Source organism: Balearica regulorum, chromosome 4 (genome assembly GCF_011004875.1).
Source record: "Balearica regulorum gibbericeps isolate bBalReg1 chromosome 4, bBalReg1.pri, whole genome shotgun sequence".
NCBI lineage: Eukaryota > Metazoa > Chordata > Aves > Gruiformes > Gruidae > Balearica > Balearica regulorum.
Window position 1 is genome coordinate 16,045,152 of NC_046187.1, and position 27,926 is coordinate 16,073,077.

The 27,926-nt window shown below is 40.5% G+C and overlaps 2 protein-coding genes across 5 annotated transcripts in view; one reads left to right on the forward strand and one right to left on the reverse strand.

Annotated features, from left to right (window-relative positions):
• On the reverse strand, nucleotides 1-27,474 carry PRMT9 (protein arginine methyltransferase 9). 2 transcript variants are annotated; one of them, XM_075751265.1, is made up of 15 exons: nucleotides 27,301-27,474; nucleotides 24,928-25,011; nucleotides 21,157-21,209; nucleotides 20,387-20,598; nucleotides 19,706-19,854; nucleotides 17,331-17,567; nucleotides 16,625-16,792; nucleotides 14,608-14,710; nucleotides 13,333-13,439; nucleotides 9,323-9,515; nucleotides 5,456-5,639; nucleotides 2,664-3,375; nucleotides 1,110-1,263; nucleotides 536-658; nucleotides 1-333 (listed from the first exon to the last, which is right to left on the reverse strand). In XM_075751265.1, exons 4-15 carry the CDS (start codon nucleotides 20,582-20,584, stop codon nucleotides 118-120), a joined length of 2,544 nt encoding a protein of 847 aa, XP_075607380.1. In that variant the 5' UTR covers nucleotides 20,585-20,598; nucleotides 21,157-21,209; nucleotides 24,928-25,011; nucleotides 27,301-27,474; the 3' UTR covers nucleotides 1-117. The 2 variants fall into 2 exon arrangements, with proteins under 2 accessions (XP_075607380.1, XP_075607381.1); XM_075751266.1 differs by lacking the exons at nucleotides 24,928-25,011; nucleotides 27,301-27,474 and adding an exon at nucleotides 21,615-21,716.
• ARHGAP10 (Rho GTPase activating protein 10) overlaps nucleotides 27,441-27,926 on the forward strand; it is a 153,551-nt gene continuing 153,065 nt past the window's right edge. The window contains exon 1 of one of the 3 annotated variants that reach the window (XM_075751268.1): nucleotides 27,441-27,912. In XM_075751268.1, coding sequence (XP_075607383.1) covers nucleotides 27,759-27,912 — 154 coding nt within the window. In that variant the 5' untranslated portion in view covers nucleotides 27,441-27,758. The remainder of the gene's footprint in view (nucleotides 27,913-27,926) is intronic. The other 2 variants (XM_075751269.1, XM_075751267.1) reach the window with 2 other exon arrangements.

Sequence of the window (27,926 nt, forward strand, 5' to 3'; positions counted from 1 at the left end):
TTTTTGATCAGTAGATAAAGCATAGACTTTAATATAAATTAACATCAGTGATGTTATGAACAGTCAACTTATGCATAGGTAATTAACCACAAATCAGTTTACATGTGACAATCATCTTCACCGTTTAACTGTAATGCTAATATTGCTTTTATGGTGCTCAACATCGAGCACAAGTTCATCTCCAACCTGTACTTGGATGGGCTCATCGAGAACAACTGCAGCTTGTTTCCAGTGCGAGGACTCATCAGATGTATTCAAGCTATGATCTTCATCTAGATGTATGTGATACCAGAAGGGAATTGCAGTGACTTGCCCAGACTTACAAATTTGTACCTAAAAATATTTTAAATATTAATCAGTTACACCCTTTTCAAAGTAGTAAGAAAAAGCAGTTCAAATCGTTTCAATCCATTTCAGAGATACCTGCAGACAAGTACATTCTGAATTGAAATTTTCAGCCAAAGTGAACAATTAATGAGGAGCTCTGCAGAACAGGAGTTAAGCACACTTCTAACTTGATGTATACACAACTCACCTTCACTTCTCTGCTGGAGGTGTTCAACAGAGGGCTCATGAGATCTAGCCTTAAAAGCTCTGCTGGCTTGCTCAAGGGTACACATGGTAATGTAGAGAGATCCAAATACACACGAACAGGTACCTAAGGGTATATACCATAACTTCAGGCATCAATAGCCATTCAACAGTGAAAAGTTAAGAGACTTAATCATAATGCAAAAGTTTCTAGGAATTACTGTAATGCCTGTAAGAGACAGCCAAAATGCAAAATACACCCTTCTAATCCCTTTTGAAATGTGACTGTTGGGATACAACGTGATAAAGGAGACTGTAACAGCACAGTCACTCTTCTGTACAGTAACAGTGCATCTTTCTTTCTTGAACAAAACTTCTCCGACACCAGTTCCAAAAAAATGTTACCCATTTTAGTTTATCTCAAGGTCCCTGTCTGGTCACATAAACATCTCTTGATAACTTCAATAATATGAAGAAGTTTCAGCTCTTCAGTTTCATTGCAGCTTACACCAAAACTAAACAGCTAGACAGCTGCAGGGTTTGGAAATGTGCCTGGAAGACACCCACCGACTTCATACCTTGAACTGGTTGATAAAAGGGGCTATATTAAACCCAAGAGTTGGTTCTGTTCCTTGAACAGCGCTCTCCAGTAACAGAGACTCTGATTCTACAAGCATCCCATATACCAACACATACTGTGGGAAAATCTTCCCTCCGCTGTGAAGTAAACATCTGTAAAATGAGAAAGATTTAACCTCTAAAGGAGATCATTCAACGGTAATGAAAACTTTAACTACATTTGAGAAACACACACTAGTTCTTCCTCTGAAGTGCTCATAAGCATTTGAGTTTGATCCCATTCGACTAGACAGGTGTATTGTACAAAAAAGGAAAACTTGTCACATAATATTAAAACTATAGAACTCAGTAATCTTTTCTCAGTGTCAGTATTGGAAATGGTGATATTTCAAGATGAAGTTAGTGGGATTTATTTGTAGCACTGGCATCTAATACTGAAGGACTGGAAGAAATGTTTAATAGAAGTGGAAGTCAGGAAGCACATACTGTTGGGGAGCACAGGTTAAGGAGGCAGCGTACCCATAGGAAAATGAAACCTGGTGGGAGCTGAAGTCAGCCCTCTTTAAGTGTTTAACTAAAGTTGACGGCAATACAGGAGAGACTGTTTTTTCCTGAAAAAACACCTAAGCCTTGCTTGGTCTCTTGCTACAGAATATCATGCTGCTGAGAGCGGCAACACAATGGAAGCTTTCATTCCGCAAAATATCAAACACCTCCAATTCAATACAGATTGGTTTAGCTTTCCTTTTCCTACAGCAGGCCTCTTTCCACAGGAACTGGGTAGCCAAGTACTGTGCTATTGGATGTACTTTCATGACAACAGATTTGAGTCTGCGTATGATGAAAGTCGAGAGTAATTTCCTATTTGTTCTTACAGAAAAAAAAATAAAAATCTTTCAAGTCATCCAAAGATTCATTCAAAACTTAGAAAAGGTAATGAATCATCTGGAATATTCTGCCATCACTAAGCACGAATATGAACACAGAAGATTCCCTAGCACCATAATAGGGGGCCAACCCATTTCACATTTAGTTTTTTTGCTACCCATTTCCATTATTTTATTTTTCTGGCTCCACACTCCTTCCCACCACTCCCTGTCACAGGTAACAGCTAGCTTTGTTGCTACCTCCCTGGCTGTTGTAACACCATGTGCTCATCTTTTAGCAGTACCAGTTTGTTCCAACAACAGTTTGACATGAACACGAATCTGGGCTTTTTTCACCTTGCACTAACAGCTACCTCAGTTATTACTAAGATGCTGGCTATCCTGGGAACTTCTGACAGACCAAACAATAAGATCTTCCATTCATATTCTTGCATATAAAATATAAAGAAGTCTATGAAAGTGAAGTCTTGATACTTTTTTAAAAAAAATACATGTATACAATGGTCACACCAGAAAGACTTCAAGAGGTTCAATCTGTTCAGCAAACAAGCTTTTCCTACTCTACAGAAGCAACATGACAGTAATTTTCCAGTTAGAAGAAACATTCTGAAAAGTTTTCAGATAATTATGGATTCCTAGGAATACTTTTGTCCATTTATACTGTACCTAGATATTGCAGCCTTTTCCATCACCTCCTGCTGGATTAAACCTGATGTCTCTATGACGTCCAAGATAATAATACTCCACAATTTGTCTGATTTGGGTCTCTGTAGCACCACACTTTCATCTTCTAAGTGGCTGAGCCAAAACTCTAATGTTTCCTTAGGGAAATGGTTAGCTTCTGAAATTACATTAAGTGCTGCCTGATGCTGTTCTTTCTCAACAGAACTGTAGGCTCTAACTGGTCCAAGTTTGCCAGCTATAATTGGCAGGATGGAGAAGCCTTCAGATACATCTAAAATGTACAAAGGATCAGGAGCCACATCTAGAGAGCTCTTGTTTTGACTCTCTTGGAGGTTCATCTCACTGCCGTGTCCATCAACATCCATGGACTGCAAGTCCTTACTTGGATTTAATGACAACAGAACTTTGCCCATAGCAGCTTTAAAGCATTCGTGGTATGGTACATTGTTCAGCAGGGCTATTTCTGTGGATTCCAAAACACATACTTGACTGTTGCCATCCTGTTTGCTAGTCGTCTGAAGACCAGCCAGAGCATTACACAGTTCAGCCTCATTGCCCAAACTCAGTGTGTCATCTCTGTCGCTGATGTCCATCCCACAATCTGAAGTCAGAGAGGAAATCTTCTGGATCTTCAAGTAGCAGTCTTGGCAGCAAACTTCCATCATCACAGTATCTCCAGTCTTCACAGAATAATCTTGGTAAAACAGCACAAAAAGGTCATGTCAGTTACTTTACAGCAAACATCACTGAAGCAGCCATACAGTGCTTTAAAAAAAAAAAAAAAAAAGCATTATCTTATTTCTTCATTAGTTGTTACTAGTGTGTATGAAAGAATTGTTCTCATCTGTAGCCCACAGGCTGAAATCTGCAATTGAGCATTAACATTTGCTGTAAACTGTCCCACACCAGGCAAAATCCGTTTATTCTCAAAATAAGCCTTTCTACAATAAATAGGTATTACTTTAAGTGTTCTGTCACCAGCAGAACAAAACCACACTGATAAAGAAGTTGCTTTTGCTTTACAATGCTAAATATTAAATATTTACACTTTAATGCCTCCTGTAGACAAAAGGTAAATTTGCAGTTACATGGAAAACAACAGCTACAGTTTTAAAAAGGGTAATTTATTCAAAATAGATTTTACTAGAATATTTATGGTGTACAGCTCAAGATGGTATTTGGATACCCTCTGTGTGTTCCAAGAAGGTAAATCCACTGATACAGACTAGAATTTCAAAACAAAAGTGCTATAGTTTGACAAACATTTCTTTCAATGGCAACATAGGCTAAAAGAGTCTCCTCCCTCCCCTACACTTCCAGTTGAACCACTCTATGGCACAGCTGCCGCTACTGTCTATCGATACTAAATTTGGAGGAGCTGTAGACTCCCTCGAAGGTAGAGATGCCTTACAGAGAGATTTGGATAGACTTGAGAACTGGGAAATTACAAACCATAGACGTTTAACAAGAGCAAGTGCTGGATTCTCCACCTGGAACAGGGTAATCCTAGTTACATGTACAATTTGGGGGACGAGAGGCTGGAGAGCAGCCCCACGGAAAGACAGCTGGAGGTTTGGGGGGATGGCAAATTGAATACAAGCCAACAGCATGCCCTGACAGCAACAAGGGCCAACCATGTCCCAGGGTGCATCAAGCACAGCATCGCTAGCCAGTTTAGGGAGGTGATTGTCCCACTCTACACTGCACTGGTGTGTGTGTACTCGAGTACTGTGCGCAGCTTTGGGTGCCTCAGTAGGAGGACATAAAACTATTAGAGCATGTCCTGAGGAGGGCGACCAAGATGGTGAAAGGCAGCAAGGGCAGGACTTATGAGGAGCAGCTGAGGTCACTCGTTTTGTTCAGCTTAGAAAAGAAACAGCAGAAGGGTGACCTCATTGCAGTCTACAACTTCCTCAAGGCAGGGCAAGGGAGGGGGAAGCACTGATCTCCTGTCTGGTGACCAGTAACAGGACATGAAGAAATGGAATGAAGCTGCATTAGGGGAAGTTCAGATCGGACATGAGGAGAAGGTTCTTCCCCCGAGAGGGTGGTGGGTCACTGGAATAGGCTCCCCAGGGAAGTGGTCACAGCATCAAGCTTGTCAGAGTTCAGGAGCATGTGGACAATGTTAAGTCATATAGTTTAGTTTTAGGTAGTCCTGTGAGGAGCAGGGAGTTGGACTCAATGATCCTTATGGGTCCCTTCCAACTCAAAATATTCTATTCTATGAAACAGGAAATGGAAAATGGGTGAGTGGAGAGTAGAGGCGACTTGAAATGACACACACACTGTGTGTGTGGAAAACAGTATTCAAGTTGAGTCCAAAACGAAGGTGAAGGGCAGGCAGAAAAGTTCAGTTGTGTTTTTGTGGCAGCAGCAGCTAGCAATTCCTACCTCATCTCCTCCACCTCCCTTTTCACAAGTCACATCTTGACTGAGTGGAGCCAGTCAATAGTCCCACTTTTTGGGGTTGCTCCACAATATACTTAATTCAGTATAGCAAAAAACCCCCACAACGTAATGAAAAGCTTTCTCCCAGATCTTAAATAGGTCCCTTACCTGCTTCATAGCAGAGTTCCATGAACAAGACCTGATGCAGGGACTGTGCACTACAGTCCAGAAACATGACCAGGAACCACCTCACAGCTACTTGCTGTTGAACTTCTCCTAAACCTATTTGCTGCCACTTCCTAGTCTCTGAGACAACCTAACTAGCTCAAACCCAAAATGGAACCAAGTTAATGTACTGCAACAAGAAAATCCACAGGACATACCAAGGAGGCCCTGCACAGGATAGACTGCCTGTTCCCAGCAAGTTTCCTCACTAGGAGCTGTAGATAGAGTGTGCTCATCATCAAGCTGCAGTACAAACCACACCACAATAGCATCTAGTACTCCTCCTTCAGTGACTGGCAGGCTGAGCTTCCAGGGCTTTCTAGCTGCAAGACTCTTCAGCTCCTGACCAAAATGGAAAGAGAAAAAAAGCGTGAGAGAGTTTCTTTCCATAAAAGATGTTTTTTAGTACACTCACCAAGTCACTCAAATTTCTTCACCAATCCATGCGGGCACCCAGCAGAAACCTGAAGTTAACAAGCCGCTACAATACCAATTATCATTAGTACTCACCAGCACAGGATCTGTCTTCCCACACGCAAGTGCAGTTACGCACACAACCAACCTGCGCCCATCAGCCATTAAAGCAAACACACCTACATCTAAGAACATACATATTTTAAAACCCTGAAAACTGCAAGACAGGCTTTAGACTGGCAAGGCTTGCCTTATGAGAAGTAATAAAACCAGAACCAGTCTTTTGGACTGGATTCAAGCCAATGCTTACACACATGGTTCACTTAAAACCAGTGTTTCATCAGTTCTAGAAATACTCTATGTAAGCACTGAATTCGCTCGAACAGAGGTTCAGCAAAATCATTACAGAAACAATGTCAAACAACTTTGAGGATATTTTCTCTGCTACCTGGGCTACAGGCTTTGTGCAAAAGCTCAGGCATGTACAATTTCACTACTGGGAAGAACTCAGATCTCCCCTAAAGGGATCAGGTTATAAATTGGAATTAAGTCTTTTTCCATGTACAATTTATTTTCCTCGGTAATTAGCTTCTGCTACCAACATTCACAAAGAGAAGCAGCCCAGCTCTAATGTAGATAGTTCTGGTGTAAACCAATTAACAGAACATCAATCACAAGGGACCAAAGATTCTCTTGGTCACAACCCTTCTACTTAGTAACAGCCTCGCCTAAACGTTTATCAGCTCCCTGATAGTGTCAACATTTGGCCTAAGTTTCAATCTTAAAATACACAGGGCAAAAGAAGAGTTCCACTCTAAGAGCATGAGTTGCTCTCACACCCTGTGTTTTTTATTTTTCTCCTCTTTATTCTCAGTCTGTTGTTGTCCAAGAATTGGTCTACCTCTCTTCTGCAATTGAGAGACAACTGAACAATGCACCTGTCAGAATTACTGAATGCTAATAAAGTTCATAATGAGATCTCACTGCTCTTAAAAAAAAAAAAAAAGTGTTTTGCTGCTAGTCATTTTTTCCATAACTGTCAACTGGAGAAAAGAAAGAAAGAGAGTAGTAAGTTGAAGCTTTGCTGGCACTTGAAGCAAGACAGTAAGACCACAAACATGCATCTGTTTCTCAGTTTCTGGGAAGTTATAGCTGTTCAGAAGTGTATTTGATATTAAAAATACTTTCATTATTCCTCAAAAACAGCAGGCCCAAAGTTCTCCTCCAGTAGTTCTAGTAATTGTAATGTTACATCCCTATCTTGTGGCCCACAATGCCTAAAACCCACTTGAAGGCAGTTATTTCAGCTTTCTCTGCTCTCTACCATGCTGCTTGTCCCGTATTTATGCCTCAACATTTGTCCACTGCATAAACCTTTTTCTATTATTTATGACAATTACAGATTTGAACAGCTCTAGCACATCAGGATGGCAGTTTATCAACTAGTGTAGTTAAAGAGCAAAGAAAATAAAGCAACAATTCAGGAATAGCAGTAAAAACCAAAATGATACTATGTCACACAGACCCTCTGAATGAGAAAAAGGTAACTTGCTTTAAAAAAAAAGTAAAGGGGACTACAAATAGAAGGAAAAACTACAGAAAGAACGCAATTATCAAGTTTCCCTGTGTCTTGATCCAGAATTTCCACACAGTAACTTCTCACAAAAATTAGAAAGAGCCGGTAACTGTAATTGTTGGCAAGAGCTCAGCTCCTTCAGGGCCTGAAAGTGAGACTGAGTTTTAATTACTGGCTCCTGACGTAAACACTCACTTCCACTCCCAGTAGCACTGATCTGCTGCCAGCAAACTTGCACACGGGTAGTACCTGGCTAGGTACAAGTGTCTGCAGCCTGTAATTACAGCCACGTCTCCTTCCCCTGCCTGGGAGGAACTGAGCTGCTGCTGCTGCTATTAGCAGGAATAAAGTAATCAGTCTAACTCAGCTGCTGGGGTTTTTTTTCTCTTAAATTTTGATTTATCATCATCATTTCTCTGATTTGTACTGATGCCTTTGAAGCCTCCTACAACTCAGTTTGAGAAACACTGTTGAACTATATTTTAAGTCTTTTTCTTAGTTTTGTCAATTTAGGTCGGGATAGTACAAGCAGAATAAATGCAACATCCCTCTCATTCTTTGAAATACAAGTTTAGAAAATGGGGTTTTGAAATTACCTTGCTAGTGCTAAATGACTTCATATCTGAATTTCAATCTTTAGGAGGTAATTTTGCTACTGTCTGTAAGTATAGAGGGATTTTTTTATTCCAATAGGAGCACAGGTAATTTTTCTATTTTTTTAGCTGCACTGATTGAACATTCACATGTGGCCATGACAAAAACAAACAAAAAACCAACAAACAAAACCCCAGGTTGAAAGTAACCTACTAGTGCTTAGAACTGCCATATTTGCCCAGTGACAAAAGTAACAGCAAACAGTAACCAATGATTCTAAATACATTAATTGCATTTCTTCCCTTTACTTATATCTTACCATTTCATGACAGGAACACTCCATTAGTCTAACTGAAACTTCAAAGGAGGAGTTGTGAAATACAGTTTAAAGAGTAACACTGTTCTTTACTCTTTAAAATTATGTTTACTTGTCTGCCAGCAGGCAGATGCTTAAGAGTAGACATCTCAAGTGAGACTAACAGTTTCTTATTGATGCTAGAAGCAAAAGCAACATTAGGTCACAGAGAGATCGCTCCCAGTAGTATACTGAAGAGCCATGTCTTACCTAATTTTTAATCTCAGGACATCAGACAAACCAACTAGGAAAGGCTAGTGATTCAGAAACACTGCAATTCGTGGCCAAGCAGTAGCCAAGAATAATTTCATTTATACAACAGAATCTATTTTAAGCTCTGACTCAATGCTAACTCCTCACCACAGGTCAATGAGCAAGAAACACACCAGAGATAAGACGTATTGTCTTTTTAGCAGGCTCAGCTGCAAGTGGCTGAGGTCCTTGCCTTACAGTTCAGGTCTATTTAGTATATGCATACAAACATATTTTGTGCAAAATGCACAAAGTAATGCTACCGTATTTTGGAATGCCATATTAGAGAAATACCAAAAGATACAAAAGGAGCTGAAGGATGGAATCAAACTGGTTGAACAGAGTAAGATAATTTCTTCATCTCCCCTCTCTTTTACACTTAAACATTTTTATGCCAGACATTAAACACATGCTTTCTCTTTTGTCCTCAAGAGTTTCTTCAAGACTCTAACTTTAGAGGAATAAACTAAGTCAGCTCCACAACTGCATACATCTTTTAAGATGAGTCTATTGCATTCTTCCTCCCCCTCCCTGCACTGAAGCTGACAGTCGTCTGATCCTATGGTGAGTCAGTTTAGTTCCCTAAACTGTGTCAAACGAAAACCTCCATCTTCAAAAACTCATAGACTGTCATCTGATGGATCGCATCACCACACAACCAGACAAGTATCAAAACCAGCAAAGGATTTCAGTGTAGCCCTGCCAACTTTGCATTTGTGAACTGTTCTGAAATTAAACCTGGAAAGCAAATAAGATATGGTGCTCACATTATTCATAGACTACTTATAAAGGACTAAAAAAACCCCCCAAAATCCAAATCCACAAACAACTTACCTGCAGATTGTTGAAATCTACTGTCATTACTTGACAGGGTTCTGTCAGAGGTATGTAACCTCCAGGAATACGACTGAGCTTCTCGGTGGTGTAAGGTTCGACAGTTTCCTCTGATCCAGCAGAAGCGTATGTTGGACTAAAGAACTGCACTGAATTTGACAAGCACACACCAGCAACTTCTTGTGTTCCCACTCTGGGAGTAAAGGAAAAAAGCGAAGAAATGAAACTTCAAATAATTTGACAAAAAAAGCCCAAAGGAAATTCTTCTCAGGCTGGTTATGTATTTTTAAATGCATACAGTGTAACAATAGGAAAAAAACCCAACAACCAAACCACAATTCTGTGGCGTTTTTATGTACGGAGCAGCTCTAAAGTACAAAAAATGCCTGTCACTTTCAAGAATCAGAACTGAATGCTGACACTAGAAACTGAGAAAAAGCCCAATATGCCCTTTGTCAAAAGCCACGGGCTTTTGCCCCCTTAAGTGCAACTCCTTGAGTCTTGACAGAGAACTAGAAAGAATAATATACCCTGTGATAATAAGAACAAATAAAGCTTTTCTGCTGCTGCTGCATAGACAGAGAATGAAGGTGTTTCTTTCAGGCGAACAAAATAGTCAGAACAAAGATAGATATGCAATAGGAAAACGCATTTTTGGAGTCTCTTTGACATAAAACTTTCATTTTGCAGTACCTTTATATATTTATCAAGCACAATCTATTCAGAATAAGGTGGTTTTCATAGTTACATAGCTGCAAATAAAGTCTCAGCGTTGATTTCTTGGTGGAAAAGGCTTTGACAACTCAGAATACACGTATCCTCTCTTGTAAGACAAAAGATCAATTAGGTTTCTAAAAATGACCTTATACAAAAAGCTTCAAAGAAGAAATAATGCTGTAACTGCTTTAAAACAATTACTTAGATACACTGCCCATCTCTTAGGTTTGAGGACTTAACAGATATTCTCATTTTCAATTTACAAGTCAGGAAGTGAAGTGAGACAAGCCTTGCACAAGCTACACTTTATTCTGAAAAAGTACATTTGTCTGACAGATTTAGTGCTTCCTGTTTAAGCGACAGCTATCAAGCAAATCTACATTCTTACAGTGAGATCTAGCCCTCAGAAGTTCAAATGACAACTAGTTAAATTTCTATTTCTAGAAATAATTCTAAATCACTTTCTGAGCAGCCTCCCCTCGCTGCAAAAGATCTCCCTACAACTAAGTATGACTAGATAAGCTGTCTAATAATATTCTCATCAGATATGGTCATCTCCTTGATCTAGAGAAGCTCCCAAGCACAGAATTGAATAGGTTGCCTTTTATTGTAACTTGGATTCTTAGGCAAATATATTTTGACCATTATGTATAGCAAAAATACAAAACCTAAATTGACTCCATCTTTGGAGCAGATTCCCTAGACATAAAAGTGTATGTGACAGACAGAAAACACAAAGTAGTAAGTACTTCACAATAAATACTAAAAAAATACAGCAACATTATCAACAATTACAATCTCACCTGCTCAGTGAAGTAACTTAGATATTTTAACAACAAGGACGAGAATGTATTTTCCTTCATTTGAAACTGAATCCATGCATTATTTTAAAAGAAATATTACAACTAAAACAGAACAGCTGCTGTATGAGACCTACATTGTGAAGGAGGCCAATAGATTATTATCATGAACCCTTCTGGCTTCAATACCTAAGTACGGAAGTAGAGCCACTTTATTGCCTCTCATTCTCAGGCCCAGTTGACTAAAAATTAAACATTAAAAACCCCATAAACCTGTAATTCTTACAGTGACTCAAATTAGTGACTTACATTCTCCTAGAATATTGTTTTACTGTTACGTATGACTCTCTAAAGATACCTAGTTCAAACTTGTAAAACATTATGTAGTATACTCTGGCATCTTAAAAGTTTTGTAGAAGTCTGAATTTATCCTTAGTAAAAATCTAGTCTTCTCACAAATTTGTCAGTTCATTTCTTCTTCTGCAAATAAACATATTTCATATGGATGTGAAACAACCGCTTCAGAGACAAACAGATGTCTTCAGAAGAAAATGAAAGCTAGCCATAAAAAAAAAAAAAGTTACACATCACCACAGTGGAGTTAAGCCCTATAGTCATTCTAGGGAACACAAGCAATGGGTACAAGCAGCACCAGTTACAGTAAAGAAAAATTACAAAACATACACCATCAAGTAATAAAGCTACAATGAGGGGTGAACCAGCACAAAACTTTTTGTCAAGTTGGCTAAAGAATTAGAAGAAAACTGGTATGATTTATCTAGAATTTCACTATATCCTAGGGAAAAAAAAACCCCAACCCTAAAACCATGCAGCATAACTTAAAATTACTTAAAACAAAGGGACAGAATACAAAGCAGAAGGTCAGATGACACACAGATAGATGACTCTGACAGACAGGATTACCAAGACTTTGAGTGAAAGGGGATTCCCTCCCTCAGCAAGATAATCAGTGTTTGATGATGGATTAAACACACTCTTAAGTGTACTTCAGAAGAAAAAGCCTTGGGAATTCATAGACTTCTGGGCTCTACATCTACTTATAATCACTCAAAATAAAAATTAAATCATGAGGAAAAGCTCAAAGAAAAGCTGTATTAACTGTACAAGACAAACTATGCTACATGATATAAAAAGCATGAAAAAAGATACTTTCCCACTGCTATTTCATTCGGCATCCTGCTCAGAAAAAAACATCCAAAACTCAAAGTTTTGCTGTAGATCATGAAAACACTTAACGAAATGTGGAGACATGCACATTGGAATAATTCAAAGAGATCTGGATAGTTTAAATCTGAGAATAGGCAAGTGGTTTATATAAAGCTTAATAGCACTTGTTGAAATAGACTTAAGACAGGTATTCTTACCAGAACAAAAACGGATCTCAAACTATAAAGGCAAGAAATTTAAAAGTGACATTTCTCTTCTTCCCACAGCATATAATTAAATTTGTGGCAACCATTTAAGTCCTGCTAGCTATCTGACCTTAAGCTATACTATTAGAATGGATTGTTAATTCAATGATCCAAAGTTATAGTACATTAAGTTTTATCCTGTTTAAATTTTGTAAGGAATAGTCAATGCCATGTTTCAAGGCAAAAACCTATCTTCTAATTGATGAATAATTAACTTCTCCTAAAAGAAAGTTGTTCTATGACTGTCTACTAAGGAAATTTGTGTCTCTTTCTGGCCATTGTCCAGGTCTAGTGCATCAGAAAAAAAAAAGAAAAACCACAAAAACATCACTGATACAACCTGGCTGTTTTTCATCCAATACGCTGAAGCTCCTGTAAAGTTAGTGTTTAATCTGCAACAAGATTAATCCTAAACAAAATACATGAAGTCCAAACCTCTCAGACAGAGACTGTCTCCATACAGGGATGCTGTTCTAGAAGATGAAAATAAAAATGAGTTATGAAAATAATTGATACACAGTCTGAACTGGTCTCAGCAAAGAAACCCTACTGTATGCTAGTTTGGCATTAGGCAATGCAAATATTCAGAAAAATAATGCTAGGTGGGGTTATTAACACTTATGCTTTACAAAATCTTGTCCTCATCTTCTGAAAGGATTAGATCCAGCAGCAAAGTATAGAGAACATTATAAAGAAGGTAAAATGAGGATAAATGCCAAGTGTTAATCCAAGAATCTCCAACACAGAAATTGAGAAGTACTTTTACTATTAAGGAACTGAATTTCTTTAATACCTGTTAAAGGCACGTATTTTCAGCATAACTGAAAATCAAGAGTTTCTGATGAAGTGATCCAGAAATTTTTAACCACAAAGGGGGATGGGGGAAAAGAACCTGGAAAAGGGGTGGAGAGGGTCAGAGTAGAAATCTGTTTAGTGAAACTAATAATCAGCCATTCAAAAAGTAAAGGGAACAGCAAATGAAAAATCCTCAATAAAACTCACCAGTCTCTCTTTCCAAATAACAAATATGGGTTCAAACTGTGCTAGAGTTTAAACATACCTGTGATGTCTACGTATCTCTTTGCATTCCACTGCCATCCCAAATACTGTAGCACTTGCAGGAATAACTCTGCCATAGTCTCCAGTACTAACATCTTGATTTTTAGGCTGTGAAAGCATGAATAACAACACACAATGAAACAGTGACCTATTTCTACCATTGCTGCAAAGCCTAGGTTACAGATGAATGAACCATTCAAAATTACAGTCAAAACATCAATAAGTTGTTAGGAAGTTTCTGGTCTTCGTTATTCCCGTTGACCATTAAAGGAGCTTCTTAAATACTGTGTTTCAATATATCCATGCATCAGCTTTACTTTTCAGTCTACTCCTTCCTCTGTGTAATTCTGAAAGTGTTTTTTAATTTGTATTCTGTTAGAATATATTGAAACATTTGAGGACCTTTCTTTTATGTATCATTCCTATACTTAACACTAGAGGTCATCAGTTTCAGTTCAATACCATATAAAAATCTTTCAGCCAGGTAAGTTTTTAAAATTAGTTGGAATCAAGGCAACATCAAAATAAAAGCCCTTATATTTCATAAAGTCTAACAGAGGTTAATCCATGTAAGACTCCTTGTCATATTACTTTGCTCAATGTATGTTAGCTAAAATGCAAAATACATAAAGTAAAACCCAAGAGACCCTGTGGAATTGTTCAGTCTTCAAAAAATGTCCAAAGTTGGCAAAAATAAATTACGAGCATAAGCACATAGCATATTTACCATATTATAATTGACTGTTCCCTAGTGTTATGATGAGAAATAATTCTACCATAATTCAGCATTTTCTGCTTAGACTGACATGACTTTCTGCTACTAGTTGGTATCTCAAAATGACCAAGTTGCAATCAAACTTGCAGGAAAATAGCACCTTTAAAACACACACAAATCCATTTGGTGTTACTTACAAAGAGGGGGGAAAAAAGAAGAAAAAGAAAGGAATGAACAGTGATCAGCAGTGAACCATCTCTGTATGCTGGAAGGTTACATCAGAGAGACATGCACTGCAAGTATCTGCCTACTCAGAACATGAGCTCAAAGAAGTACGATGTGTGCAGCTGCCTCATGGCCTTTCGCCAAAATCAAATTCATAAACCAAACTCAGATCACTCATTTTTAAAATATGAATAGGTATGAAATATTCACAAGACAACTGTTCTTCATTCATGTATGTGTGTGAATGCATGCATGTGTGCACACACACATATATGGACAAATATACATCAAACAAATCAGGAATCCCATTTATACATACGTACCCACATAACCTACCCTCGGTTGTAAAAGCAGGTGTTCCCAAGCATGTATCAAGCTCTCCACAATACCTTCTCCAAATAAACCAGCATCAACTGTTTCTGTGACAACCAAGGAAACTCTAGATAAGAAAAAGGACACGATGAAATACAAGGTATAGCACATGTTCCTGTTAATCATTCTTTTAAAGAAAAAAACAAACCACACCAAGGTGAGCTCAGAGCAAAACTTTTACCAGTGTTCTGAAGTTTCAATAGATAGGAAACTTAATTTTTCCAACAAATGACATGTTTTGCATTGTTGTTAGAAGTAATTCAAGATGCAGATACAAAAGAATAAATATTGAGCGAGAGTTTACCATAAGGCTTCTTGTTCAGTGTTTATAAATAAATCATGTAGGAAGAATCTAGCCAAAACAGGAAGATGTTTCAGCCTGGGCACACAGCCAACAATACTGAGGAATATGTATTTTGTCTGAATCTTGTGCAAGAGCATCTATGCATATATGTTAAAAAGCATTGATAAAAAAACCCTATAATCAAAGCATAGTAAAATTACTACACAGACTAATGGACCCTAAAATCTTAAATCCTCTGGATTTAAAAAAAAAAAAAAAAAAAAAAGCCAAAACATATCGCATGTAAGACATTTCCAGAACAGTAACAATTTATTCCTGACAGGTGACATCCAGTGACTGATCATATACAATAAGAGGATACATATGATCAGTTACTGTAGCTCAGCTAACACAACTAGACACGGCTTGACTGGCATCCTAAACCACGGGAGCTTCATCATTTCAGATTATGAGCCTGTACCATCACCAGACACTTTATTAAATGTTAGTAATTCAAAGTAAAATGGATTATTTCCTTCCCACATTTAATCTGCATCCCTAGTAGCTGTGAGCTGAAGTGATAAACCAGTCCTTTGCATATACCAAAACAAACAAAAATCCCCTCAGATTTCTACCTGCTAAAAATTTACAGATCCTCCAGAAGAACCCTTGCTGAATGGAATAGTGAGCAAGGAGGAGCTCACAGGGCAGCATAAAATGCCTAGATCACATATACTGAAAGCTGTAATACCAATCACATTCCAACAATTCCAAGCTGCTGATTTGTCCCAGTAGCTCTTACTATGCTTCAGAAGACAATACTCAATATTGGAAAAAATAAGCTACTTAATTTTCCAAAGCACAGCAATCTCGGCTATACAGACAAGCGGGCAGACGTGTATATACGAACAAAAAGCTCAATACAAACACAAAAAACCTATTCTCACACAACAAATTGCACCCTTCCACTGAATTTTACTTCAATATCCAAAGCCACACTGAAAGCCCTACGGATCCCTACCATGGCAGGGTGCTGACATTCACAGAAAGAGTCAGCCCGGCCACCACCAGCATTCCAGATGCGAACAACCGGGAACCCATGCACGTCACATGGCACCTTCTCACCTCCAAACACAGCAGCACTCTCCTTAGGGGATAGAGGGGAGGAGAGGGGCTGTTTCCACTTGCTCCCTGACCAGAAGAGGCAGACATTCTGCAATTTCTAATGTCTCTGACAAGCACAGAAGTTGACGTGGAGCTGCAGGGGTGTACTACGTCCCAGAAACGGTCTTCCTTTGCAGGCCCTGTTACATACCCCCATCCTATTCATATGCTGCAGAAGCCATCCACAAGTTATTAAGCATCAAAGTGTGTTAAAATTACTTTTATGATGCAGTAATCCAATTTCTCTTTTCCTATTGCTGCAAGAGTTGCATATGCCCCAAACTCCCACTACTGAAGAGGTAAACTCCTTAATTTATGACATTATTGATCTACCATAGAAATTAGTATGATCTCAAAAACATGTTATCATTTCTGCACTGCTCTGTAAAAACATAAAACATACAGAGAATATTCTCACATTATGATTAATGTCATAGGCAACGTTACTTCCTGTTTCGGTCACGGAGTATTTTCTATTTTCTTGAAGTTAAGAGCAAGTTTAAAATAGTATCACAACACAGAACAATAACGTACCTTTCAGGTATGTGCTTTGGAATTTCTATATCAAGTGACTTCAAATGCAGAAGTTTGATCTCCTTTTCCATGTTATTTGCTGCCACCACATCACGGGCAAGTTCATACATGGTTTTGGATAATTCACAGGCATAGACAAAAGATGCTCCTGCCTTCTTTGCAAACATACTGAAAAACAAGAATCAGGGTTTTTTCCCTCCAGTTTAAATAATTTTAGGTGAAGCATGACCAGATACTGAGTTTTCTTAACTTCTATTTCTGCACCTGCTTCATATTTCTGAGAAAAAAGTTTAAAAATCATAATTAAGTGAACTAATATCTCTTGTGTGAACATTGATAGCATGCAAATTGATATCCTCTTGATATGCTATCACCAAAAATATATACACACACACACACACACAGAGACAGGTAGCATAAGGATACTCCCCAGCTATGCTAAATCCACTCTTTATATTATAGTATTTTCATTAAGAAACTTTCTACACAAAAAGCATCTGCATCAAATTAAAAAAAAAAAAAAAAAAGTGTTCCAAAAATACTAAGACGCTAATCTCCAGACTCAGGGACTCCTGAGAGCTTTGTTTCCTTTAAGTTTCGCCTCAATAAAAGCATGAAAGTAAATTATTTTTTTCACTAGCAACCAAATTTTGTTAGACAAATACGTTTCTATTAAGTTTATGTTAAATATGCATTTATGACACACCTCAAGATTCCGGTTCCTGTTCCAATATCAAGGACAGATTTGCACCCTGAGCAGACAGCGTTCTCAATTGCTTTTAGGTAAGTAAGATTCCTCTTGGTATCGTTGAGCATGATGAAGTGCCACCGTTCCACAAGCCAGTTTGCAACACGGTAGAAATTTTCCTTTGCATCAGCAAAGTCTGGGTTAAGCTTCACTGCTTTATGGAAATATCCAGCTGCTTCATCTCGAAAGCCCATTCTAATAGCAAAACCAACAAATAAATAGAAAGCGTGCATTCAGCTACCAAGTATGTGTAAATATCTGTAATTTGTAAGGAGGTCTCGTATCAGTTAAAAGACAATGGAAATATTTTGCATTAGTTAGATTATCTTTAGAAACATTGCTATTACCTTATGAAAAAGAATGATTTGCAGCTTTATATCAAATCATTTTACAATGCAAACGCAGTTAAAAAATACCATTGTGTGTATGTGTCTTCACCTACTGCTACAACCTTTGACAAACTAGAACAGGTTTTACAAGAACTTGCTGCAACAATATGACAGCAGCAACTCTGCAATCCAGTCTCACAGATTTTAAGGTCAAGAGAATGCTACAAACCCCAAAACCGTTCTGGAACATACCGTAAACCAACCAAGTTTTGAGTTGCCAGTGCTTGCATTAAGTGGCAATTTTGGAACTAAACTGTGAACTGGGAGGAGTGGCTGATAGACCAGAAGTCTGCGCTGCCATTCAGGGAGATCTGGACAGGCCAGAGAGCTGGGTGGAGAAGAACCTAATGAAGTTCAACAAAGGCAAGTGTAGGGTCCTGCACCTGGGGAGGAATAACCCCACGCACCAGTACAGGTTAGGGGTTCACCTGCTGGGAAGCAGCTCTGCAGAGAAGGACTTGGGAGTCCTGGTGGACGACAAGTTCTCCATGAGCCAGCAATGTGCCTCTGTGGCCAAGAAGGCCAATGGTATCCTGGGGTGCATAAAGAAGAGCGCGGCCAGCAGGTCGAGGGAAGTTCTCCTCCCCCTCTACTCTGCCCTGGTGAGGCCTCATCTGGAGTGCTGTGTCCAGTTCTGGGCTCCCCAGTTCAAGAAAGACAGGGAACTACTGCAGAGAGTCCAGTGGAGGGTTATGAAGATGATTAGGGGAGTGGAGCATCTCTCTTATGAGGAAAGGAGCACTGGGTCTGTTTAGCCTGGAGAAGAAGAGACTGACAGGGCATCTCATCAATACTTACAAAGATCTAAAGGGCGGGTATCAAGAGGATGGGGCCAGACTCTTTTCATTGGGGCCCAGCAACAGGACAAAGGGCATTGGGCACAAACTGGAGCACAGGAAGTTCCATCTGAACATGAGGAAAAGCTTCTTTACTGTGAGGGTGACTGAGCACTGGGACAGGCTGCCCAGAGAGGTTGTGGAGTCTCCTTCTCTGGAGATATTCAAAACCTGCCTGGACTCAATCCTGTGCAGCTTGCTCTAGGTGATCCTGCTTTAGCAGGGGGGTTGGACTAGGTGATTTCCAGAGGTTCCTTCCATACCCTACTGTTCTGTGATTCTGTAACTTGAAGAAAGTTTTTATGATACCTATAGCATATTCCCAAATCAGACAGCACTGAAAAAAACCCCCAAATCTATGAGATGCAAGAAGCATGTACATTTTAATACAGTACTGGGAGAGTTGTTCCTTAAACCAAACAAATAATCACAAAGAGCAAGCCTAACCAAAACTACCTGGGTCCAGGACTTATCATTTCAATCTTAAAATTCCAGTCTCAGAAGACCTTAGAACCCTGAGCAACAGCAAAGGACCACATTTTGCCCTGTTTGGGGAAAGCAGAAGAATGCTTTACACTAATAAAAATCTAAGTTCAAATCACTTAAGAACAGCCCTACACAGTACAATATACACAACCAGCTTCTTCAAAGTTCTGTTATACGTGATCTCAAGAAGGACCAGAATTAAAAGACAGTATTCAAAGGCAGTAGTTTTCAGGGATCTAATAGGAAAGAAAGGAAGACCCTGAAAAACTGGAGGTTAACCACAACTTTAGTTAACGCAACAACCACTTTTTCTTTAGTAATTCCTGAATAAATTGTTTGAAAGTTTTTGAAGGCAGTGCTTTTAAGTTTTTACTTTAGTAAAAGTGCTTTTACTTTTTTTTAACTTTTGCTGTCACTATCAATTTCCTTTAGCACTGGCTACTCTGTTTTAAGCTGACAAACAGATCTGAAGTTCAGCAGTATGCACTGCACAGCATTAAGCATGTGCTTGCATTTACTTCTTTTCAGCACATTTTATGTGCTCTGCTGAATTGGGTATTGTTTATTAACATACCATACTAAATGTGAAGATTATAAAAACTGAATATACATTACTACAAACCTGAAAAGATGTTCTCCCATACTATTACATATCACTTCATCATTCGGATACAGTTCAAGTGCTTGCTCATAACAGTTAAACAGATCTTGAATCCGTGCCAGAGAATCTAGCTCTTCTGCCCATTTAAAGAGAGTAAACTGAAATGTTTCCTAGAAAATAAGAAATATACCACTGAGTTGCTAGCAGTTACCAGAAGTAGGGAACTGAGCCCTGAAAACATCTAGAGGTATTCTGACATGCACCTGAACACCCTTCTTCCCTTAAGCAACAGCACATGCAATTGTTTGCTATCATCCCAAGTTAGTTTGCTCATTTGAGAAAGCAGAAATAAGCTCTCAGATACCCATGCAGAGTATCATCACCCAGCAGCATATACTAATAGCCTGGGTGTATATTAATGCATGCAATAAACAAGCCAATACTAACAAGGCTCTATTTTTATTGAACTTATTTGACACACACAGACTATAAGAACAGTGTATCAATTCCCTTTCCATAGGCATACACAGCTTATTAAACAAGTTACTGGCTGTCTCCATTATTACTGTTTTCTGCTTTTATTTTGAAGACTGAATGTGAAAATCAGTTCCATACAACAAATCACAAGCACAAAACATGTCACAAAGCCTCAAGAGGACTATAGTAAATAAAATTGTTTCAAGTAATTCAGAGAGTACTTACTTTGACACTAATTTTTAACTCAGGAGCTAGATTTAGTACCAGGAGATAGTGGGCATATGCAGTTCCAAAATCCTGGTCCCCCAGGCAATGCTGAGCACTTTGCAAAGACCTGGAAACCAACTCCCGCCTGCCGGCTTCCCGACCACCTCTATGGTTACAATGAAGTTTAGCATTGGAGTTGGGCATTCTGAAGGACATAAATGCTTGCTCTTAAAAAAAAAAAAAAAAAAAAAATTGTGTATACTGAAGGCCAAATGGGTTGCACACAAAGCTGACAGATCAAACATCTAAATTTTCACTGACATTAGTAAAGACATCATTTTTCCTCCCAAATCCTAAGCATTCAAAACCATGCTCATCTTTATGCCATTGATAATTCCATTAATGTTAACATGAGCGTTCACCACTAAAAAGTCCCACACACATCACGTTTATTTTAGACCAGGTCCTGTAAACAAGTTACACTTCTTTGCTTTCAAAAATTAATTTTTGTAATACATATTTTAGCATGCCTCTGACCAGTTTTGCACACTGGAAGTTCACACACTTACAAGTTTTGCAATCAACCACAAAATCTGCAGGTTAAAACTTTTCCACTTCAACAATATCTTCATAAAGCAGACTCACAGAAAAAGAGCGAACGAGCTCAAACAGTTTGTTTTACATAAGCCAATGTGACTATTTTACCCCTTAAGAAAACATTAAAGAATTATCAGAATCAATGTGCACGTTTTTATAACTGCCTTTATCACTTTAACTTTTCATGCTTACCTACATAAGAGAGCCTAATACCGCCTCCAGGATTTTCAGATATATCCTAAAGCTGAGTGGGATGGAGTTACATGGAGAGGGACTGCAAGAAACACAGCACCATCAGAGCTAGATTGGATTTTTTTTCTTAAAAAGACACCAAACAAACAACGGCCACGTCCCAAGCGAACACCAGTAATTTACCCAGAGGCATACAAAACCAGGGAGGCCGTGCAAACCCGCCTGCCGTGAGGATTTAGGGGCCCGGGGGGCAGAGAGGACGAGAAGTCCGGCTCCCACCGGCGAGGAGCGCGGCGCCGCCAGGAAGCCTTACAGGCCGCTCTACCTCCAGACGCTGCCCTGCTGGCAGGGCGAGCTCCCAGGACCGCTGCCCCCGCGCAGGGAAAGCGACAGGGTAGGATCGAGTAGGAGACGTCCCCCACGGCCAGGCCAGGCCAGGCGCTCCCGATGCCATCACCTGCTCAACACGGAACGGGGCTCCCAGAAAGCCTACAACCGCGCTGCCGGCCGCCGCCATCTTAGTGCCGGGCAGAAGTCATCACGCATGCGCAGGGCAGCAGCCGCGGAGCCGGGCCTGAGCGAGCCGCCGCAGGCGCCTTCACGCGCTGTTGGCGGGCGGCCCCTGAGGGGACGGGCGGCCTGCTGACAGGATGGGCGGCCTACTGGCAGGCAGGGAGCTCTCTGCCCCTGTTGAGGAATCGTTCCCTCAGTCTGCTCCCGGCAGGTCCGGACCCCCCTCGCCCCCGACCCAAGGGCGGGAGGTGCGCTTCTCTTTAACGGACGCGTTCAAGGACCGCAAGGTCCAACGCGGGGTTGCACACAGCAAAATCATTTTGGAATTGGTGACAAGAGATTCCTCCCTCCCCAAGCTTTTTTCTACAAATTTTAAGGTGTGAATATTCACTGATTTTATCTTTTGCTTAAAGGAACAGCTGAGATTTATGTGTTTAAGAAGCAAGAAAAAAATAGAATCCCAGGAAGCTTGTATTATAGAAAAGCTAATTCTTTGAAAGGTGTTGGGGAGGCACTATGCTACTAAAAGAAAATTCCTAACTTTATTGGTAAGTAAAAGGTTTGAGAAAAGCACAGACTGTAAACAAATTATTTTTTTAATGCTAGTTTAGCTTGTGTTGTGGTTTAACCCAGCAGGCAGCTAGAACAACCGCACAGTGGTTTGCTCACTTCCCCCCTTGCAGTGGGAGAGGGGAGAGAATCAAAAAGAAAAAGGTAAAACTTGTGGGTTGAGGTAAAGACAGTTTATTAAAACAGAAAAGGAAGAGAATAATAGTAATAATAATGATAAAAAAAGAAGTGATGCGCAGCACAATTTCTCACCACTCGGAGCTGATGCTCTGCTAGTTCCTGAGCCATACCGCCAACCCCCAGTTATATACGGAGCATGGCGTCATATGATACGGAATATCCTTTTGGCCAGTTTGGGTCAGCTGTCCTGGCTGTGTCCCCACCCAGCTTTCGGGGCACCCCTCACCTTCTGATTGGCAGGACAGTATGAGAAGCTGAAAAGTCCTTGACTGCTTGGCAACAAGTAAAACATCAGTGTGTTATCAACATCATTCTCATCCTAAATCCAAACCACAGCACTATGCCAGGTGCTAGGAAGAAAATTAACTCTACCCCAGCCGAAACCAGGACACTTGTTATTCGTCAGGTAAAACATGGTGAATTGACTAGAACCTGTCTTACCATTTCTTCATATCCTATATACACGTGGAATATTTTCATTGTCCATGTTCTTTCTCCATCCACATCCAATCTGTTAAAGCTGGTAATTTGGCTCATATGAATGCAGTACTAGGAGCGACCCACAGCAATGCTAAATCCAGTCGCTTGCTGTTCGAAGCTGTTCAGACCTGCTCTACAGATAAGAACTACCACCTTAAATGTTTACCAGATGTAGTGGAAGAACTGCATGCTGTGCAGGCACTGCCTATGACTGCCCTGCAGTTATGGTGTTCCTAAAACTTAATTCCACTCTTGGTGAGTCCTGAGAACAACAGTTGAGGACTGTCATTCACACCACCTACTTTTAAGTCATAAACAAGTCCTAGTTGTCTTGTGCCTTTGACTAACAACTTTGCAGCAACGGAAATTGAGAGGAGCAAAATTCAGAGCTTTGCTCCACATCTCCAGTCCCTTACCTCACTCCCTCCCATGCCTACGACACCATTTACCTTCTTTCTCTGTGGAGCCTGGCAGGCTGCCTGCTCCGGGGAGCAACCACATGCAGGGCACTGGAGTGCCGATCTTTTCTAAGAAAGGCAGAGTTCATTTGGTCTTGTCCTACTTCTAGGACGAGAACAGGCCATGGCATTGTTTACTAATTATGAAATGTTTGAAAACTGTTCATCTTTACTTTCCTTTTCTAAAGCATGAACGCAGCTCTTCCAGGCTTTTACAGCTGTAGGTATTGTATATGCCTTAACTTTTGAGAAAGAAATGAGTACCACTTAAAAATGTCAGGCCAACATTTTGAACAAGATGAAAATAGCACAGATGGAGGGGGAGCATGAGCCTAAAGGACACAGTGGCAGTTAAACTAATCCATAGCAAACTTAATTACTACTCTAGAATATTATAAGAGGGGGGAAGCCTACAAACATTTTGAGAGAAGTGACGTAAAGGAAAAAAACATGCAACCTGAATGACACTAGAATCAACTTCTGATAGAGTAAAGACATGCTAGAAAAACATAAAAGAACTGGTAAAGCACTTGGGCTGGATGAAGTCCATGAGGATGTGCTCAGAAAGTATCAAGTATTTTATATGTGAACTGAGCTCTGAAGGAAGATGTAGTATCTTATTAAATTAACTGGCATCAACAAGCACCCAAGCCTTCCTTCAGTTCTGAAAGAAAAGCTTTAAATTAGTTACAGACGGAATAAGTTTCTTTGAATTTAGCTTAATTATGCTTTCCAGCTAGAAGGTGATAGTATGAGGAAAAAGAAAATAGTAGCACCTGTGGGATATGCAGGGAGAGAAAGAGAGAAAAAAAGTACAGGCAATTATCACCTCTGGACAGTGAGGTATAAGCGGAGCTGGCACCTACCAAATAGTGTAATGAGCCAGTATCTCTGTAAGTCTCCAAACTTGTTCAGCTGTATTTTTTTTTTTAGAGCAAATGCCAGATAGATAGCATAAATGCTTTATAGAGCCTGTTTTTAAGCATAAATTAAGTAGTCCTGTGTGCTAATTTGACCCATTTATGGGATATTACTAAAAAGTGTCAGTGTAAAATCCTTGCAATTTGCAAGAGTCAGTTCAGTTCAAAGGCTGGGGAGGATATGTGTTAATCTCAACTTTTTAATAGAGCACTTGAGAAAAAAAAAATGGCCACAGAATATAATGTTTGCAACATTGAAAAAGCATACAGCTGCATACTAAAATAATTTGTTGTTTAAAGCTTGTGTTGTAAAGGAGTGCCAGAAAGGAATGCCCATCTTATCAGATACAGACATGATTGCCCTATCATCATCAAATTGGTTCAAAGTAGAATAAATAATGTTGGTCTGCATCACGGGTAGTCAGAGGTTAGTCTGTTTCTATTTGCACTCTTGATGGATGAGAGGAGGAACCTAGTGGTACCTTACATATGCATAAGGCCGCTGACATCTTGCAAGACAACAGTGATAACACAGTCATGAGCAAGACGAGAGTTAGAAGGAAACTCTATAAACCTTCTATAAACCCATGACAGGACTTTTCTCCTAATGGAGGTAAAAGTGCTTAGACAAGAGAAGAAACTACAATACCTTGGAAGGATGCTGTTGCTAATGATGTTTTCAAAAACTCAACACAGCTACATGTTGCAAATGGTGGGAGCTGATATCAATACTCTGTAATAAAATGTTGATAAAACTGAAAGTTAAATTCACTGATTTCTAACCTATCTCTCCATAACATACAGTCTGGAGACACAATCAGCCACAGATCAGAACACTGTCATGAATATCAGAATATTGAAGTGATTTGACAAGAACATAAGGAAGGTAAGAACAAAACATGTGCTATGCTGGTGTATGCCTATTGTATAAAATGACTTCCTTATGTAAATACAAGTCAACTCTCTTTATTCTTGGAAAAACATCTTATGTGTATGTATGTATTTCTGTTGGACTACCACTGCTTTTGGCTGCAAGTGGAATGGAATACATTTTTCCTTCAGGTGCCTGAGGTAGGTGGACCAATTTCCCCTAATGGTCCTGTCATGGTAGGACAAATCTAAATTTTAAACTTTGTGGTTTTTTGCCAGCTAAAAAACTCAGGGCTAAACAGTCAATTTTTCCCCTTCTTTTTAAAAAATTCGAATGCAAGCAATTCCACAGAATGCATGCAACTCAATTACTTTACAACACTTCAGTGGAATTATGATAGGGAAATTACAGTAAGTGTAAACAAGCATGAACAATATTATTCCAGTTTTAATCCTGAAGACAGCTACAGGAAAAAGTAAACTATTCGTGGAAGGCATACTTACTGGTGAAATGCTGTTCCAGTAATCTAAACAGCGATAGGGATTGTTTGTTATTTATTTAGGGTGGGGTTTTTAAATTATTTTTAAATGGAGTTTTGAGTAGCATAGTAACTTCTCAGTTAAATAATATGAGAAAATAAATATCCCAGCAGATCATGTGATCTAACAGGTGGGACACTTGGCTGAAAAGCTGAATGTCCAGGGTCTGCTCTCCATATCACCTCCTGGCCTGCTGCAATTTCGGACAAACCATCTGCACCTCTAAGTAGCAGCTGATTTGGAGGGGCCACACTTGTACTTGAGACTACTTTCAGGAACTATGATTACTCATGAGCCTCCATATGGGGAGCTCTCCCCACTCCTTTCTTTAAATGGTTGTGCTTTCTTTTTTTTCCTCATCTACATGAACAATGAGGACATTATCTTTGCCTTTGATTATGAAATTCTGTGCTTACTCACTTGAGCTCAGTGACTGCTGTCAGGTGGGTAACACACACCCTAGTCTGGTTTCTGAAGCAGACTCTCAAGTGGATAGTTATTAAAAAAACCTAAATGTTTGCAAAATTTAATCCTACCTGATACACTGATTCTACAAACAGGAGTAATTTTAAATGAGATTCCTGAAGTGCCCACCTATTTCCATACATGACTTTGGCAGGTCAGTGCCTAGGGTCATATAGAGGAAGGTTTATAGTAACACTGCCAGCTGTCTTCATCTCAGTCACTTCTAGAAGTCTTAGGTGCTACTTTTAAAAAGAAAGATAAAAGTAGCTTTTTTTTTTTTTAGTGCAAGTATTCAAAATGTAAGTTATAGCCAAAAAAGGCAGCTCTATTTCTGTGACCAATGCAGACTAGGCTTAACTGTGGGCCCAAGGATAATACATTTAAATTAATACCAAAGCTCATTGCTTGAAAAGGAGCAGGAACTAGCACTAGATTTTCTAAAATACAGAAAATGAAATAGATTGAAGACATCTAGACGTATATTCATGAGTAAAATATATACCTTCAATTATATAAAAATCACTACGAATTACACTACCGTTAAAACCATGAAATTATAGCTAAATTATAAGCCTTTTCTGTTTTCTTCATGAGTTTCCTAACATTCTTAACCAAAACAATTGAGCTTCAGCATTGAGCGATCTTCTCAAGGTCTTGCTCTTGCTGCACTACATGCTCACGAGAACTGTTTGTATCAGTTTATTACATGAAGACATAAAGGTGAGACTCTACTTTACTCAGTTTTTCACAGCCAGACACACGGGGCGGGACAGGGCCAGGTGAGCAACGCCAGCCTCCTCTGCCGGCAGACTACCACCTCAAAGCACACACGGACACCACGACTGATTTTTGGATCAAGCAGCCCGCGTACTGCTCTGTGCTTCCTTCCACTGAGGGCCCGCTCTGCCCCTTCCAAAAGCCCACGGACGTTTCCGGGAGGTGAATCACCCACCCCCAGCAGCTCAAACCCGGTCGCCTCCCCACCCTGCCAAATGGGGACAGGCAACCTGCGGCTTGCTGCGACAAGCCGTTGCGTTTGCGGTGCGGGCTCTCCCGCCCAGCCGTGGCATCGCGCCGGCACCCGCCCAGGCTCTACCAGGACAAGAGGGATTTCGCCTGGGGGACCCGGCGGCTGGTAGAGGAGTACCTGCCCGCGCCCCCCGCACGGGGACGCCCGTAACAGGCGACCGGGCGGCTCTCCGCGGGACTGCAAACACCGGCGCGCCCCCGGCGCCGAGCCTTGTGTAACCACCGCCGCGGGGCGGAAAGGAAGAGGGGGGGCGGGAGGCGGGCCCCGGCGCGGCAGGCCGCCCCGCTCGACAGGGCGTGGCTCGGCGGCGGGGCTGCCGGGAGCTGGGCGCCCCCTTGCCGCGCCACCCCTCGCAGCGGGCAGGGCGGTTCCGTTCGCGTCGCCGTGCCCGTGCCCAGCCCTGCGCGGGGGGGAGTTGCTGTCGCCGCTCTTTGTGCCCGCGGCTCCCGCCTTACCGCTGCGGGGACCCTGGCCGCGGGGACGCCCGCTGCGCCTCGAGTGTCGAAGAGGTTGCTGCTGGTGTGGCGTAGCCCTGAGAGGTTCGCGGGGAGGCGAGCCCCTGCGCAGCGGCAGCCATGGGGCTGCAGCCCCTGGAGTTCAGCGACTGCTACCTGGACAGCCCCTGGTTCAGGGAGCGGGTGAGAGCCCATGAGGCCGAGCTGGAGAAGACGAATAAGTTTATCAAGGAGTTGCTCAAGGATGGGAAAAACTTGATCGCCGCGACCAAAAGTGAGTGGAGGGGT